Source organism: Amphimedon queenslandica, unplaced genomic scaffold (genome assembly GCF_000090795.2).
Source record: "Amphimedon queenslandica unplaced genomic scaffold, v1.1 AMPQUscaffold_13267, whole genome shotgun sequence".
NCBI classification, from domain to species: domain Eukaryota; kingdom Metazoa; phylum Porifera; class Demospongiae; order Haplosclerida; family Niphatidae; genus Amphimedon; species Amphimedon queenslandica.
Window position 1 is genome coordinate 17,689 of NW_003546497.1, and position 18,031 is coordinate 35,719.

Consider the following 18,031-nt stretch of genomic DNA (forward strand, 5'->3'; position numbering starts at 1 on the left):
TGGGGGTGATTTCGTAGCCATTTTTTTAGAAAAACTATGGGCTATAATGGGCTATTATAGCCTTTCCTTTTTTAAATTTGTTTATTTTAAAAGTGCTTATAGTAGCTCCAGAATTTGAACTTAGGATCAGCTCAAACTTTCTACATACATTTAGCAAAAGGGCATCAATACAAGTACTTCATTAGTACATGTACCTCAGAGAAAGTATCTTCAGTAACTCCTCCTTTATCAACATCTCTAATACCAACCAACGCTCTCGTGAATAACAAGTCAATCTAATAAATAAATAATAATAAATAAGATTAATAAATAAAATCAATAATAATAATAATTTTTCACCTCCTCAAGATCTTGTATGGTAAGGTTCATTCCAGCTACCAGTTTCCACATTGGAGGAGCCAAGTGAAGATTAAGAGGTCTCTTTGTCCTGATGCCAACTCCACACAAAATACCAAAAAACTTGAACAATTTAAAATCAGTGCATTCAGGATTAAAGACAAACCTAATAACAAATTGAAATTAATTAAAATGAGTAAATAAATAAATAAATAAATAAATAATTAATTAAATAAACAAACAAATAAATAAATACGTAAATTAGTATTACTATTATAAATACTCTTTTATTGTTACCTGTCAGTATTAAAACCACATTTATGAATGCTATTGGGAGTTTTTGTCAATAGCTTAACTTCTGTCACAGACTCCAATTCCTACCAATAATTAAATAAACCATGCCCATATTATCAATAAACCACACCCACCTCACACATCTGAGCAAGTGTCTCATCAAACACTCCTCCTGCATCGTCTGCCCCCTCACCAATTAGAGTCACTTTCCATGACCTTTGGGCACATAGCAAGTTCACTGGATCTTTCAATAATAACTGATTAGCCATTTGAGTAAAGACTGGTAATAGAGGCTTATTACTAAAGAGAGAGAGAGAGGGAGGGAGAGAGAGAGAGAGGGGGGAGGGAGAGAGAGAGAGGGGGGAGAGAGAGAGGGGGGAGAGAGAGGGGGGGAGAGAGAGAGGGAGGGAGGGAGAGAGAGAGAGGGGGGAAAGAGAGAATGAGAGAGAGAGAGGAAGGGAGGGAGAGAAACAGGAGAAAGAGAGGAAGAGATATACATGTAAGCAAGGAAAAAAAGAAGAGAGAGAAAAGGAAACAGAGAGAGAGAGAGGAGGAAAAGAAGAAAAATTCTCACTATATAAAGATTACATTATGCACTTCCTTACTCTTTCTGAATCCTGTGTATGACCACACCAGGTCCATGACTACCACTTCTCATGGTCTTCCTCAATACAGTGCCAATAAGTCCTTCAACAGGCCCTGGGTCAATCATCATACGAGTAATACTATTATCCAGTGGATTAACACTATCCTGAGCAGCAGTGGGAGAGAGAGAACTGAACAGCCTCCATGAGGACATGATCCTTCGAGAGAGTAAACTAAGGGTCTGTAATCGACCATATATGGAAGTGAGGGGGATCCCGGTTAGGCTGGTGTAATCCAAGGGTATTTCTGTCGGTACTGACATCACTGTTGAGTAACGAGTGGGCGGAGGCATTGTACAGCATAAGGCATGACGTACACCTGCTGATACCTGATTAATTAAGAGGAGTTAGCCACACACCCTTTTTATTTTATTAATTACTTGTTTAATTCCTTTGCCACTGATGACGTTAATGAGTTTAGGAACAACTTGAGAAGGAGACTCAATCTCATATCCCAACTAATAATAAATAATGATAAATAATAATAATAATACAATTATTTGCTATTTACATGTACATGTATGCTAAGCTAGGCATTCTTATTATATAATTAGTAGCATATTTTGTTCTTTTGCTTCTCTTTTAAAGGCACATATGCATGTAATGCTACTAATACTGTTTTTTATTACAGTAATATATGTATGCTAGCATGTCTCTTTTAAAGGTAATGTAATGCTAGTAGTCTAATACTGATAAAGGTCTTTCTTCTCTTTTTTAGTACCTGTATGGTGTATCCAGTGTTCTTCCCCCATGAGTACACATTACCAGTTGATGTCACACACAATATGTATTGATCAGCAAATGCCACATCAACCACTTTACTATCATGAGGCTCATTAGGCAGTTCAATATATCTAGCTGTATCTATCACTGGATCAGTTTCAGTCAATTTACCTATCATTATTAATATGTACATGCATTGATATCATGTGATTGTCATGTGACAGTAACTCACCAAACATACAGAGTTTCCCACTGGTAGTAATCAGTGCAGTGCACCTACCACAGAACACTTTACTAAATGGACCCATGGCCTGGAGGTGACCAAGACACTACGAAAAATAAAATTAAAATGTAATTAATTATATTTGTTATTATTATTATTTACAATTGGTTTGTATATTTGCTGATCGAGTGATGAGAGTCCAAAGCAGGAATTAGCTCCTTTACCAAATCCAAAGACCTGCCTACCATCTTGAGTTATGGCAATAGTATAAGAATTACCACAAGACACCTAATGAGAAGAGAGAGAGAGAGAGAACAGAAAAAAGAGACAATTAATAAAGACAATTAATGCCCTTATACCACATAGAAATTTTGCCATAAATTTTTGAACTGCAGTACATGTATGAGTAGATAATAAAAGATATACATACATGTATGTACCAATAATAACTAAATTGGCTTCCAAATTATTCCCAAATGCATCATACATGCACATATTCTCATATTATTCTTCCCTTACATGTCCTATTTTAACTCCATGTATCTCATCTCTTTGATTGTCCCCAAGGAAGGTAGTCACTTCAGTTGGAGCAGGAGCAGCATCTTCACCACGGCCCAGTCTACCACCAGCAGAATTACCAAAAGTATATAAAGTACCAGTGACAGATACTGCAGCACAATGACTGTCACCACAAGATATCTACAACAATAACAATAATAATAATAATAATAATAATAATGCTACATGATAATAAAATAATAGTCTAATACATGTACAAATCAATTGTTACCATTTTAATATTTTTTCCAACAAGTCCTTCGATCAGTTTAGGTGATTTGACATTATCAGTGTTAGAGTGGCCCAGCCTGTGCTTGCTCCCTCTCCCCCAGGAGTAGACCTCTCCCTCTTCAGTGAGAGCTAGTGCAAACCCTTCATCAGTTTCTGTTGCTGTTCTCGGACCAGCTACCAACTGGACTATCTTAGTCCCTAAAAATAATGAAAAAATATTAATAATGAGTAGCAAAATTAATCAAATTACAGCAACTACCATACAGCCAGAAAGTTTTGTGACAAAAAACTTTCGTGGTTTGGTGGCTCCCAGTCTATTCATGGTTTTTATTCTTGTGGATCATCAGTGAAGCTTCTACACTTCTCATTAACTTGCAAATATTTCGTGGTTTTTAATTTCATGGTGTCGTTCCAAACCACGAAAATTTTTGTCCACAAAACTTTCCAGCTATATGGTATTTCTAGCTAATTATTAATGCTATCATTAATTGTACCAGTGAATGCTCCAATCTGTCTAATGCTGGTTTCATTGTCGGATGAATTGTGTCCAAGTCTACCCGAGGCCCCATCACCAACAGAGCTAACACTACCATCACAATGAACAAGGTAACTGCAGTAACTACCAGCAACAGCCTGTCAACAAAACAACAGTAAACAACAACAACAATAAATAAATAAATAAATAAATAATAATAATGGATTACTTGTGAAACGTTGTCCCATTCATTGATGAGGTCAGGTATAGTCTTATCTCTTGTTCCTTGTCCCAGTTGATTCCATTTCCCTTTACCCCACGAGTAGACTTTACTATCATCTCTTGACCACCAATCCTGTGAGAGAGAGGGGGAAGGGAGAGAGAGGGAGAGGGAGGGAAAGGGAGGGAGAGAGAGGGAGGGAGAGAGAGGGAGGGAGAGAGAGGGAGGGAGAGAGAGGGAGGGAGAGAGAGGGAGGGAGAGAGAGGGAGGGGGAGGGAGAGGAAAGGAAAGGGAGGGAGAGACAGGGAGGGAGAGACAGAGACAGAGAGACAGTAAGACAAAGACAGAGTAGAAGAATCAGAACTCTGTGTGTGAGTGGATGTGATGTACTTTTGGTTTTTTAATGATCCATTCCATTATATCAGAGTCCATACTAACTGACCACACTGAATTATCCTAATAATAGCAATAAGAACATCAATATGCATCAGAAAATATAATAAAATATTTTCTCTTCTCTTCCACTCACTGTTGGTTGATATTTCTCAGTTGGACTAATCTCTACTTCATGTAGATTCGGCTTCAGGTTCTTTGGTAATGGAAGACGCTTTGTAAAACACTCAGACAGTCGTATTGTATCAGCATAATCCTCCAACCATGACCACTCTGGGGGTGTGGCCTTGGCCGGAATGTGACAAGGAGTGGGTGGAGTCACAAGGAGAGTATCAAGCCCAAATCCAATCGCAAAACCAGTCAATAGTTGTAAATACTCACTGTGGATCAACTGATTACCATTTGATATCTCTTTCTAATAATAATAACAATAATAATAATAATGTTAATAATAATGTCAATAATAATAATAATAACAATTATAATAATAATGTTAATGATAATGTCAATAATAATAATAATAATAATTATAATAATAATTCATCAATATAATAGTTATTAATTGTTACCTTCTCATAGTTGTACTGGTCCTGTAGCATGTTGTGCAAGTTCTGTAGTAATGAGTTTAGGCAGGGGCAGGTTGATAAGTCATTGATTCCAATGAGTCTTAATGCTGGTAGGCATATACTAGTGACACGTACTGATGAATAATCTGATGGACCAGGAGGTAATAGGGATACGGTCTAGAGAGGGAGAGAGGAAAGAGAGATATGGAGTCCAATTAAAGTGCACAATGAATATTAATATCAATTATAATTTTTTATACTAATGCTGGACATCACTTGTTTCAACACAACATGATACATGTACATGTAACTTGTGCGTATCGAAAAATGTAATAAAAATGAAGAACTCTCTTCTAGCCATTTCAAAATTCTCTCCTTTGAAATTTGACCAAAGATTATGTAATGGGTCTTTGGCCCAATTTTGAAGCAGCTTAAAAAATTTGTCAAAAAATCCAATTTTTTTGACCGGAATCAGTTCAAACTCTTAATTCTTATGCAACATAAATACATGTATATGAAAAAATTATTAAAATAAAGAATTCTATTCTTTTCATGTTTGGCAAAATTTTGATTGGAATCAACTCAAACTTTCTACATAACATAAGTACATGTTTATGCATCAGAATATATTTAAATATTACTTGTGAGTTTTTATGTGTTGCAGCTAATCCTTTATCAGTCCATGATAGGCTAACAACAGAACCAGGAGTAGCATCAGTAGGAGATGACACTCTTAATTGATGGAAATTCTAAAAAATAAAATAAAATATCATTATTATCATCTATTATCATTATTATTAAAACAAGCCCAAAGGAGTGAAGGAACAAGATTGCCAACAAAAGCTTAGATAATGCTGTTATTATATCATTATCAGTATAGCTTCAGACCATTTAGAACTTTTAATTTAAAAAATAAATCAACAATAATTATTAGCAAAATAAAATAATCAGCATAATAAAGGACTATACACATTTAACAATTAACGAAATCTCTCGTGCCTAGTAGTCACTTTCCTCCTATACACAAAATACGCACAAGACACAATAGCCATAACAACAACAACAATAAACAACAACACAATCACTCCAATCATCACACCAAACTTAGTCTGTGATAAACTAATACCGCCAGTTGTAGGGGCACCTCCGGTTGATGCTATTGAATCAGCACAAGTCGAACCATCATCCTGAAACTGTTTAAACTCTTCAACCGACCACTGGAAACTGCCGTGATTATTAATGTTAGGAGGAGGTGCCTTGTGCTGGAGTGGATCATACTCTTGGACAATAGCAGCCATGCCTAGTGCTTGATGGAACTCAATGTGACAATGGAGGAACCAGTAGCCAGGGTTATCAGCCTGTAATGCAATGACAACGTATCCATACCCAGGGACCATCACAGTATCCTTACTAATGGCGGATCCTATCACTCGACCGTTTGACACACGAGCCATTAGACCAGCCGGTGGCGTACCGTTAGCCCATCTCGGTGTCACGCAAATGTTATTACCAACAGTATCACAGACAAGATCAGTGGAGGGTGAGGTGACTTTACCATTAGAATCATAAGTACCGTACCCTGTATAGAGTATCTGGAAATTATGTCCATGCAGGTGAATAGGGTGGGTATCAGGACTGTTCAGTGAGCTGAATATCATTATTATTGACTCATGTTCATCAGAGTTGGGGTCAAAAGTAGCCGCGTTAGCTATCGGTATGACATGAATACACCTGCAGCCGCTAGTGGTGTTAACAGTGCACCTGTCACATGTATTAATGATTGACTTAGAGCTGGTGTATTGAGCACAGTTAGTAGCATATGCTGTATTAGGCAGCTGGAGACTCTTGCCGTTAATGAAGCTATCATCACGAGGGCCATCAAAACCAAAGTTTAAGAAATGAATGCAATCAGGACAACTGCTGCTAGGAGGAAACTTTGGGAGCTTGTTAGTAGGAGGAGGAAAAAGAGAAGAGAGATTCATCAATGATATACATGTAAGGGCACTTCCGGCAGGATACTGTTGAAATGGACAGTTTAAGACACGACAGGGAGAGGCTGAGGTGCAGGTAGGCCTAGCATCAGGTATATTACTGTAGCCATTCCTCCAGTCAAGATCATTACCATTAGTATAACTTAGTACAGCTAGTACTGACTGCCTTGGACTAGTATCTACCAGAGTCTCTGCTCTTATCCAGAAGTTAGTCTGGCCTCTGTTTGGGTTAGTGGTGTTCAGTATAAAGTCATATCTCTCTCCAGAATGAATTACAATGTACTCAACATCTCTCGGTTGGTAGTAACTACCATCACTGGCTATAGCCCGAAGAGTGTGACCATCTATAGAGAAGTTAAAGGCAAGCATGGCATTGGAGCCAACCAATCGAAAACGATAATAACGATTAGACTCAACTGAGAATACACTGAGAGGGGCTAGTGTATTGCTATCGAACCGTCCCCTTCCATTTATCAGTCCAGACCAATAAGGAACTGCTGAAGTACCAGTACCGTCAATGAGATCAGACTCTTCATGAGGAGTATTAGATCTATCAGGTACAGTGGAGACTGGTGCATCTGGAAAAAAGAATAAAGAATCGTTCATCTTTACAAACATGTCGTTTGGATGCTCCCTCATCCAGTCAATGACTGTAATGGTATGGAGCTCAGGTGAATCAACAAGGATTGAGCTACTGTCTTCAGGTAGGATCTGTGGACGTACGACCTGCTCAAAGAAGGTATCTGGATCACGTAGTACCAGTCCACCAAAAAGTCCATCAGCTCTCTCAGACCCTACATGAGAGTGGTACCAGTACGTGCCGGACTGTCCTGCAGTGAATATGTAGTCAAAAGATGAGCCAGGGTCAATGGGAGGATGAGACACAAACCCAACTCCATCCATCCATGGAGTGTCCTTTTGAAACAGACCGTGCCAATGTATTGAGACTGATTGAGAAACAAGACTATTAACAACACGAATGTGTACAGTCTGTCCAGAGGTTACTACTAGAGTAGGGCCTGGGATTTGTCCATTTATTGCTATTATGGCTCTGTAATTGACTCCATCAACAGTCATTGGTACACTGCACCCTCTCCTGGTAAAATCACTGCCAGTGAAAGGTCTTGTTCTAGGATCATCAAAATTGCAGTCGCCATCTTGCTGAACTGTAGGTATGTAGCCTGATCTGTTTAGGAAGTATCCTTCTCCATCAAAGGATTGCTGATTGTTGGAGCCAAAGAGCTTATAGCTAGTGAAGGTATGCCTGTACTCAATCCTGAGTATGAACTCACAGACACTAGCAGTAGAGCTGCAGTTACAGTATGACTGTTGATCGGGACATGATACCACTTCAGCAGCTACCAATTGAAACAGCAAAGAAGCTAATAATAAGAGCACTGCACTCATCTCTCTCTCTCTCTTTCTTCTCTCCTATCAGCAACAGCAATGTTTACTTTTAAAGTAACTATAGGGAATCCTAATAAACGATATTCATAGCTTTTGAATACTGTTAAGCCACGCCCTAATGAGCATCACATGTGTATTAAGTAATACATGTACATGTACAGTAAGAATCACTAGAAGCCAAAGCCATAATATACATGTACATGTATATATACATGTCATGTAGGAATCACTATATTTTTTCAATAGAAGCCATAGCCATATACTGTATAAGTACATGTAGCTGCATGATTTTGTGGTCATCATACAACTGTTGTAAATCATAGGAATACTTAATTTACATGTACATGTATATAGCATTGAATGAAGGTTGAATGAAGAGTGTTGATAGTTGTATAATTTAATGACTCGATAATAAATATCAATATCAATATAATGAAGAAATTGATGGATAAAACACACATAGCATGCTTAACAACATGTGGCCATATAAAAAACCACCAAATAATAAACTTCCTGCTACAATATGGTACACTGTATATTATATTTTACATGCATTACTCATGATACTATTGATACATGTGTATTTACCTGGAGGTCCCATACAATGACTCCTCCATTATCATACCCAGCTGCTAGCAATGCTTCTTTTCCCTCCATCACTAAAGCAGTCACACTAGCTCCACCCACTCCTCTCATATCAGTAACATGATCAACACGTATTGAGGCATCAATCACTGATAGACTCCAAATATGGACAACACCATCCGAATCACCACTAATTAATTAATAATAATAAATAATAATGAATTATTAATTATTAATTTACTCACGCTGCTAATAAAGATGTGTAATTATCTGCCGTGAGTTGGTTCCACGTGATACATGTAATGTTATAATTATTAATTGACCACGCCTCCTGTAACTCATAAGTATCCTCATCGATTGGTTGGTATATCTGTAAAATATACAATTAACATAATTAATACAATAGGACTTTAAGTTTCTATTTTTATTACTTTTATTATTCCGTCTGATGATAAAACTGAGAAAAACATGTCTTGAGGACTCCAACACATTGACTGTACCTAAAATAAACAATAAAAACAACAAAAATAACAACAATGTTACACCATAAGGAGACAATAGTTTGTAGGCATTTAATGTAGCGAATTTTAGCGTTTTAAAAAATCGCTAACTTAAGTCTGTGCTAACTTTAATTTCTGTTAATATCTATTAATATTAAATGATAAAAACGCTAAATCCAAATACCAGCCAAATGTCAGTATCATGAAAACTGCTAAAATAAGTACACACTAATAATTGTTTCCTTAAGGTAATAATAATAAAGTAAATATACCACTGTGTGTACTTTTATTTCAATTGAGTTCTCATAGTTCAAGCGGCTAAGGTACTGTGAATAAAAATAAAGGTGAGAGAGGGAGGAGCTAACTGCAACCACGCCCCAACCATTCGACCAGCATATCTTAGTTACAGCCCCTAATAAAATTTAATGGGTAACCCATACAAAATAGAGACAATGAATACTGTACCTCCATCAGGCAGTTTAGCATCATTGATAATCTCAAGGTTAGTTTCCATTGGGAGACTCACTGATACTTTATGTACTGTTATACTAGCCAATGTACCATCAATTAAACCAACCTAGAAATGAGGAAACATCAATTATTATTATTATTATTATTACTATTATTATTGTTATTAATATTGTTATTAATGCATGTTCTGTATTGTGTCTGTCAACTTTCATTATCATTGTGTAACTTCATTTAATAAACATTACTATTACTATTATAATTACTAGTATCATTATTATTATTATTATTATTATTACCAGTAGTATAGGTGGTTCTGCTGCTGCTTCGTTTGTCCTCCATTTCAAGTCAGTAATCAAATTAGGGAGAGTAACGCTAACACAAGAACTGTCTCTTACCCTCCAGATACTAACCACCTTACCACAAGCAAGAGATATACAGGTTTTATTACACTGCAAGGAGAGAAATTAAAGAGAGAGGAGGGAGGGATGGAGGAAAAGATATAAAGAGATAGGAGAAAAATAGAATAAAAAGATGTAATAATGATTTATTTTTTACATTTAATTCTAAAACTGGTAGCAATAATTCAGCCCCTTCATTCTTCATTGCATCATTCATTGGTAATACAGTACTAGTGCTATCAGCAGGAGGAGATATGGTCCATGATCTGAGAGTGAAATCCTCTGAACTATAAAAGAGAAAAAGTACATGTATACAATTAATGATTCCTTACATTGTATAAAGTGTGTTGTTACTGGTGCAGTATCTATTGTTCATTATTTGTCCAGTGTGACCTTTTAATGACAATAACTGAGTTGGAGTAGGACACCCTATTAGGAATATGGAATGAATAGAAGAGGGGGAGAGGGAGGATAATAATAACAGGAAATATCATATTTTCTCTCTGTTATTCCCCGTCCACATCTCTCCACTTCTCTCATATTGTTATTATTATTCTATCACTATCATCATCATCATCATCATCGTCATTATTATTGTTATTATTAATATTATTATTGGTCACTAACTATCTTTATTTGCTGTTTTCCTCCCACTGTTGGTTGATGTTATTTGTGTGAATATTTTCAGTAATTGTTTGAGTGCCCAGAATCTGTCATTAGGCTGTAGTTTTGATGAGAAGATACAAGCAGCTAATGCATCAGTCATACTGGATAACTCATTTACTGATCTATAAAAAAACAATAGAGAGGAATGAAAGAGGGAGAGGCAGAGATAGAGACGAAAAAGAAGAGAGAAAAGAGAAGAGTAAAATTGCATGCATTATACATGTATGACAATACATGAGTTTTATACAAGAGCACATTATAAAGCAGATTCTCAATCTCTTCCAAAACAATGCATTTGTTTTATTTGCAGTGTCAGCATGGTATATGTACCATAAATAATTGGCATAACAATAGTAATAAAATTAATGGCATTGTTTATAAAACAAATAAATGCTTATACATGCTAGATGTACACAGCCTACACTGAACTACACCTACATGTAGATCTACAAGTAGATTGCGTGTATGATTTGTTGCATTTCATAACTGTCTCTAATAGTTTATTGGTAAAGTATTATATTGCTAAACTTCTATATTTAGTACTATTGTACAAGATGATTGATATCTCTCAATGGAGAGCAAGTATTGGACTGTGGAGCTACTGCCAAGCTGCCTCCAGTAGACCAGCTAGTGGCTGTCACTCCTACACATTCAAAACAGGCAGAAAGTCAGGCAGTACTACACCAAGAGAGAAGACATCTAAACTGCCAGCAGCTCTGTCTCTTATTGCTTTCCTCCTCCTCCTCCTCCTCCTCCTCTTTCACTCTCTCTCTTTATCAAGAGACACAAAGCTTAATTTCATTCTGCTAACAAGTAAAATATTAATAACAATAAATAACCATCAGTATCACATTCACTAGGTATAACTAGCTACAATCAAGTACAATGTACCACTGTTACTGGTATAAATCATATTCAGTCAGGAACAGAAGGGTCCAGTTTCTATATTGCCAATAATCTGTCTCATTTGGTCACACTCCTCCTATCAGGAGATATTGAACTTAATCCTGGTCCAATGATTCAAGAAGGTTTATAGCTAAAAATTATTATTGTACATTTCAATAATTGTCTATCAATAGCTTGTAAAAGAATTAAAGATACTCTTCGTTTGCATTACAATACAATAGAGAATGCAACAAGAAGCTCTCTTTATAACATTGCATTAAAGTTGTATGCTAAAAATATCATTACTGAGGTTCAAGAGTCAACCAACTACAGCAGCATAATGCAACAGTTTAAAGCAACAATTGATTTAGCAGATAATGTATCAGACTTAAAGTTGCTATGTGAAGCCTTTATGGAGTGTATTTGTCAAGGTGGGCCTACTGATCGTATAGTGGAAATATTAGCAGTAGAATGGAACCAAGTATTTGATACAGAACTATTGCTGCCAGGACAAATGACAATTCCTACTAGCATAGCATCACTCACACCATCACCTTCACCAATCTCCCCAGCAGAATCAACAAGTAATAAATGATCAATGATAATCCATTGTACTTTCATTTGAAATGCAAATATAGGTCTGGTTAGAAAAGTTTCACTTTCAAAGACTAAGGCTGCAGAAATGAAAGTACAAGCATCACTTGATGATCTGCACAAAAAATTTTCTAAATTATCAACTGAGTTTCAAAGAGTCTTAGCCAAAAAAACAAGTCAAAATGAGGACTTGGCTATAGAAATATCAAAGTGGATTGAAGCCTATATACATTGGGAGCCCATTACTGTAGAAAGTAACCTTGATGATATCTTCAAGAAAATTGATCCCTACTATGATTTTATAGACTGCAAATTAATACTGGACATGAGTGAAACATTTCTTGAAGATGATCAATCCTCTTATATTGTGGATGATATTAAGAGTCACAATCTCAAAGCCAAGGCACTCTGTCATTCAAAAACAATAAATAAACTTAGAAAAGTTCTAGATGATACAATTGGATCTTTTGGAAACGACAAGCATAACATGCCTGTTATTCACATAAAAGTTCAAACTGTCTGGGAGGATATTAGTATAAAAGGATTGAAGCTTCTGATAAAAAAATTGCTGCCAATTGAGAGTAGGCAATCACTAATGAAATATATCTCTATCCGTCCTGGATCAGTGTACATTACATACCCAGTTCTTCACTGCACAGCTGATAGTCTAAAAGAATATACTCAAAGAAAGTTAGAGTTTTTGCGCCTTATTGGTATATTTAGTTTATACATTGATGATCATCCTGTCCTTCAAGGTGATGAGAATGCAAACTTTACCTTTGAACTAGCTCTCCTTAAGGCAGTCACAGCTGGTAATAATCAAGCAGTAGAGTTTCTTCTTCATTTAAAAACTGTTAATATTAATCATACTAATGAAGAGGGCAAGACAGCACTAATGCTAGCTTGTAAAGGAGGATGTGAGGATATTGTACACAGTTTACTGCCTGCTGGAGCTAATGTTAACATTCAGGACAATAAAGGATGGACTGCACTAATGATAGCAAGCGAACATAATCACATTTCAATCATTAATACATTGCTACAAGCTAATGCTGTTTTTGATCTGAGGACAACAAATGGATCAAATGCTTTGATAATTGCTAGCTACCAAGGCCACTATGAGGTTGTTCAGCTGTTTATAAGTAAAAAAGTTGATTGCAAATATCAACAAAAAGATGGTTCGACTGCTCTTATGAAGGCATGTGCAAATGGTCATACTCAAATTGTTCAACTGCTGTTAAAGGAACAAGTTGATCCTAATGTTCAAGAGAAAAATGGAGTAAATGCTTTTATGCTGGCTTGTCGAAACGGTCACACTCAAATAGTTGAACTGTTACTGAAGGAGCAAGTTGATCCTAATGTACAAAACAAAGAAGGTTGGAATGCTTTTATGTTAGCTTGTGAAAATGGTCACACTCAAATTGTTCAACTGTTGCTAAAGGAACAAGTTGATCCTAATGTTCAAAAGAAAGATGGAGTGAATGCACTTATGAGGGCATGTGCAAGTGGTCACACTCAAATAGTTGAACTGCTGCTGAACGAAAAAGTTGACCCTAATGTTCAAGAGAAAGGTGGAGGTAATGCTTTCATGTTAGCTTGTCAAAATGGTCACACTCAAATAGTCCAACTGTTGCTGAACGAAAAAGTTAATCCTAATATTCAAGAGAAAGATGGAGGTAATGCTTTCATGTTAGCTTGTCAAAATGGTCACACTCAAATAGTCCAACTGCTGCTGAAGGAACAAGTTGATCCTAATGTTCAAAAGAAAGATGGAATGAATGCTTTTATGTTGGCATGTAAATTTGGTCACACTAAAATAGTTGAAATTTTGCTGAACGAAAAAGTTAATCTTAATGTTCAAGAGAAAGATGATTGGAATGCTTTTATGTTTGCTTGTAAAAATGGTCACACTCAAATAGTTGAACTGTTGCTGAAAGAACAAGTTGATCCTAATGTTCAAGAGAAAGGAGGATGGAATGCTTTTATGTGGGCATGTGAAAATAGTCACACTCAAATAGTTCAACTTTTGCTGAAGGAAGAAGCTAGTGTGAAATATGCTATCAAGTTTGCTTGTAAGGAGGGAGATACTGCGTTAGTAGAAAGATTACTAGATGCTGGAGTTGATCCTAATCTTCAAGACAGTAAAGGATACACACCTCTGATGATTGCTAGTGCTAATGATCATATGGAAGTAGTTGGGCTATTATTATTGAAATGGAAAGTTAATCCTGACATTCGGGCACCTGATGGATTTCATGCAGCAAAATTAACTACAAATAGAAACATAGCTTATTTTATAAAAAGTCATTCAAAAAAACAATCACACAGTTCAGGCTCAAAGGAACGATCACACAGTATTGGTTCAAGAAAACGATCACACAGTATTGGTTCAGGAAATTCTTCAGGTGGTCGTTCAGCATCAGTTGGTCCCTGAAAATAAACTACTTGATGATGCTTTGCTCTATACTCTTTAAAACTATTTCTTCTTTCTTTTCTCAAATTAACAAATTAAAATGTGAGGTTATGGTTTCATTTGTAATGTTTTATTTTGGTAATTGGTGATTTGCAAGCAAAATTACCAATATTAAAACTTCCAAATCATGCGCATGCTCAGTAATGCATGTGTACACAAAAATCAAACTGGCAATTACATTCTTACAGTAAAATTACCAAAATAAAGCACTATACAATATTTAATAAAATAAAATTATTTTACTTTATAACAATTACCGTACAGTTGGTAAATTTCGTTTTCGTGGGGTATTAATTTTCGTTAATTTCGTGGTTTATTTTTATCCACGAAATTTTAACCCCTACCCACCCACACATAAAAGCTAATTAACGGGCCATGCAAAGCTCTAACTACTATTTCCAAGCCAGTAGAGGAGCCAGAGTTCTTGTCTGTTACTCCATATTCCACCATAAGCCATGTGTTGGAAGCTAGTCCAGTAGATCCAAGTGAAAAGAAGTTTGCTAACTACCACCCACGAATATTGTACCCACGAATATTAGCTTCTAAGGACATTTTGGAGAAAACACAAAATTTTTGACCCTCGAATATTACCAACCGTACGGTATGTAATTATAGTCAGGCATGGTACATATATAATTTTAAAAAGACTAGAGCAACTATTATCAATGCAATGAATGCTATTATTAGTACAAGTAAAATAAAGAAAATGAATACTTCCTTGATAAATGAACCACACACAATCTACTGGTAGCTATATAGCAACTACCACTTTTTACAGTAAATTGTCTGGTAAGGACATCCGGGACACAACTATTATCATTCATAACTTTTCCCACTCTTATACTCAGTATTATTATGATTGATACATGTATGTCTCAATGGAGAGCAAGTATTGGATTGTGGAGCTACACAGTATGTACCGTCTAGCTGCCTCCAGTAGACCAGCTAATGGCCACCACTCTCGCTCATTTAAAGCTGCAGTAGAGAGCAAGTCAGACAGTACTACATTTTACATCAGGAGAGAAAACATCTAAACAATCAGCAGCTCTGCCTTCTATTGTTTTCCTCCTCCTCTTCCTCTTTCTCTCTCAAAATGGAGTATTTATGATCAACATACTTGCATAAATGGTTCTTAAGAAGATAGGAAAATGAGTTTGCACAAATTCAGTCCTAAAGTACATGTACTTTCATTCATACATGCAAAATGCCTTCTATGTGCAAGATAGTTGTAATTATATCACAAGAAGCGTGTTTCCTGGGTGTAAAAATTTGAGGTATGGTATGTGATTACAGCTTAATTTGAAAAGCAATGAAGAGAAATAAGAGAGGGGGAGGGAGAAGAAAAGAAAGAAAGAAAGAAGGGAGAGAGAGAGAGAGAAGAGGAGTAAAGTTAAATGCATAAATAGCATCATATTATTGTCCATAACAAGATGCACACACATGACAATTACAAAAAGTAAACTATTCACTTGTCCTGCTTTGTACAGTTATGTGTGGCATATATACATAATAATTCAAATGGATGAATACCATTTTATAAGTAAATGAATACTTTTGTGATAAACAGACCACACACAACCTACTCGGTATCTATAGCAACTACATGTATACACCAAACTACCTCTGGCCCTTGCACTCTGTGACTTTCTCTCCCTCCCTCTCTCTCTCTTACAGTAAATTTATTGGTAAGGACATAAGCAGTATACTGCCTAACCTTTCTTACTCTTATACTCAGTTTTGTTATACAAGATGATTGATGTCTTTCAATGGAGAGCAAGTATTGGACTGTGGAACTACTGTCAAGCTGCCTCCAGTAGATCAACTAATGGCCACCACTCTCACTCATTCAAAGCTGCAATAGACAGCAAGTCAGGCAGTATTACATCAGGAGAGAAGACATCTAAACTGCCAGCAACTCTGTTTCTTATTGCTTTCCTCTCTCTCTCTTTATCAAGACACATCTTTATGATTCCTCCAACAGGTAAACAACAATTGCAACTTTGTACTTGTATATTTACTGGTATTTCATTATTAGGTAACTGCTACCAAGTACATTGTACTACTGTTACTGATACAAATTACCTTCAGTCAGTAGTCTTACCTGGAGGCAGCAGTTCTAACCTGATTTACAATGATCTCTATTTGATTGTTTATCTACGTATGCTCCTCCTCTTATCAGGAGATGTTGAACTCAATCCTGGCCCTAACATTGACGATAGACCTGATATTCCCCTTTTAATTCAATGGCTAGAACCACTTGTACCATGGAAGCAATTTGGTTCATGTTTAGTTGGAATGAAAGAACATGACATCTTAAAAATTGAACAAGAAAAGTTGATAATTGAGGACAAAAAGTTTGCATTATATTCAAAATGGTTGTTAGTCAATCCTAAAGCAACATGGAGAGATGTTATTAATGCTTTGGAAAATATAAAAGAGAATAGATTAGTTCAAGATATTAAAAATTACATGGACAGTGATGCTGCCTCTACAGTATCATCATTATCACCAAGGATATCAAATTCAGATGGTAAGCTACACCGTAGACTTCTAACTGCAATACATAAATTTTGTGGCTTGCAAAAATGCTCCAATACACAATTAAATCTTGGTATCTACATGTATCTATTATAATTGTGTTTGTGTTTTAGGAGACATTGAAACAATACTTTTTCCAAAAAGTGATCAGAGAGTTCAAGACACTTTAGATAAACTGCAAGCCAAATTCTCTCACATCATGAGAAAGGTAAAATCCACTTTTTGTAAAAAAGTAATTGAAAAGTCAGGAATATCCATTGGATTGATCATCGTTATACTACTTTCCTTTCTGATTCCTTCTGTCTTTTGTGATGAATGGACACAAATACCAGGAGGACTGACTAGTATCACTGGGTCTGTCAATCATGTGTGGGGAACCAATGCACAGCATCACATTTATCGTTGCTCTCAACCTTGCATTGGCAACTGGGTTCGTATTGATGGCCTATTACGACAAGTTGATGCTAATGATTATGAGGTCTGGGGTGTGAATCATTTAAATAATTTGTACAAGCGCCCAATTGATGGTTCAGGCTCATGGGCAAGACTTCCAGGAACATTCTATCATGTATCAGCATCTGGTAATGGGTATATCTGGACAATTCATTCAGATTATTGTGCATACAAGTGCAAAAAGCCATGCAGTGGCTCTTGGAGTAAAGTAGACAACACCTGTCAATTGAAGCAGCTTGATGCTGGAGAGCAATGTCTGTATGCTGTCAATAATACTAATCACATACTCTCCCGTCCAGTTGATGGCAGTGGCTCTTGGCGTGTTGTACCAGGCAGAATGAAGCATGTCACTGTTGGACCTCATGATATATTTGGCATTAATCCAACCAATGAAGTATACCGCTGTA

General features: G+C 36.3%; 2 protein-coding genes across 2 annotated transcripts in view; both read right to left on the reverse strand.

Annotated features, from left to right (window-relative positions):
* Window positions 1-164: 164 nt before the first annotated feature.
* LOC100637005 (probable E3 ubiquitin-protein ligase HERC1) overlaps window positions 165-18,031 on the reverse strand; it is a 44,537-nt gene continuing 26,670 nt past the window's right edge. Inside the window, exons 50-75 of the mRNA XM_019999449.1 lie at window positions 10,643-10,803; window positions 10,348-10,444; window positions 10,173-10,302; window positions 9,914-10,066; window positions 9,612-9,723; window positions 9,431-9,558; window positions 9,078-9,146; window positions 8,892-9,016; window positions 8,650-8,836; window positions 5,305-5,412; window positions 4,667-4,840; window positions 4,234-4,512; window positions 4,095-4,160; window positions 3,714-3,839; window positions 3,504-3,642; window positions 3,011-3,207; window positions 2,740-2,919; window positions 2,383-2,508; window positions 2,230-2,326; window positions 1,996-2,168; window positions 1,655-1,732; window positions 1,236-1,603; window positions 765-930; window positions 634-713; window positions 340-502; window positions 165-275 (exon numbers count right to left, since the gene is read on the reverse strand). Of these exons, the coding sequence (XP_019855008.1) occupies window positions 165-275; window positions 340-502; window positions 634-713; window positions 765-930; window positions 1,236-1,603; window positions 1,655-1,732; window positions 1,996-2,168; window positions 2,230-2,326; window positions 2,383-2,508; window positions 2,740-2,919; window positions 3,011-3,207; window positions 3,504-3,642; window positions 3,714-3,839; window positions 4,095-4,160; window positions 4,234-4,512; window positions 4,667-4,840; window positions 5,305-5,412; window positions 8,650-8,836; window positions 8,892-9,016; window positions 9,078-9,146; window positions 9,431-9,558; window positions 9,612-9,723; window positions 9,914-10,066; window positions 10,173-10,302; window positions 10,348-10,444; window positions 10,643-10,803 (3,793 nt within the window). The remainder of the gene's footprint in view (window positions 276-339; window positions 503-633; window positions 714-764; window positions 931-1,235; window positions 1,604-1,654; window positions 1,733-1,995; window positions 2,169-2,229; window positions 2,327-2,382; window positions 2,509-2,739; window positions 2,920-3,010; window positions 3,208-3,503; window positions 3,643-3,713; window positions 3,840-4,094; window positions 4,161-4,233; window positions 4,513-4,666; window positions 4,841-5,304; window positions 5,413-8,649; window positions 8,837-8,891; window positions 9,017-9,077; window positions 9,147-9,430; window positions 9,559-9,611; window positions 9,724-9,913; window positions 10,067-10,172; window positions 10,303-10,347; window positions 10,445-10,642; window positions 10,804-18,031) is intronic.
* LOC109583928 (laccase-like) lies at window positions 5,539-8,114 on the reverse strand. The gene has a single exon (XM_019999464.1). The coding sequence runs from the start codon at window positions 8,059-8,061 to the stop codon at window positions 5,644-5,646; it is 2,418 nt and encodes an 805-aa protein (XP_019855023.1). The 5' UTR covers window positions 8,062-8,114; the 3' UTR covers window positions 5,539-5,643.

What these genes read in the sequence shown, in the direction of transcription:
- LOC109583928 (XM_019999464.1), bottom strand. Translation starts at nt 8,061, where the DNA reads ATGAGTGCAGTGCTCTTATTATTAGCTTCTTTGCTGTTTCAATTGGTA.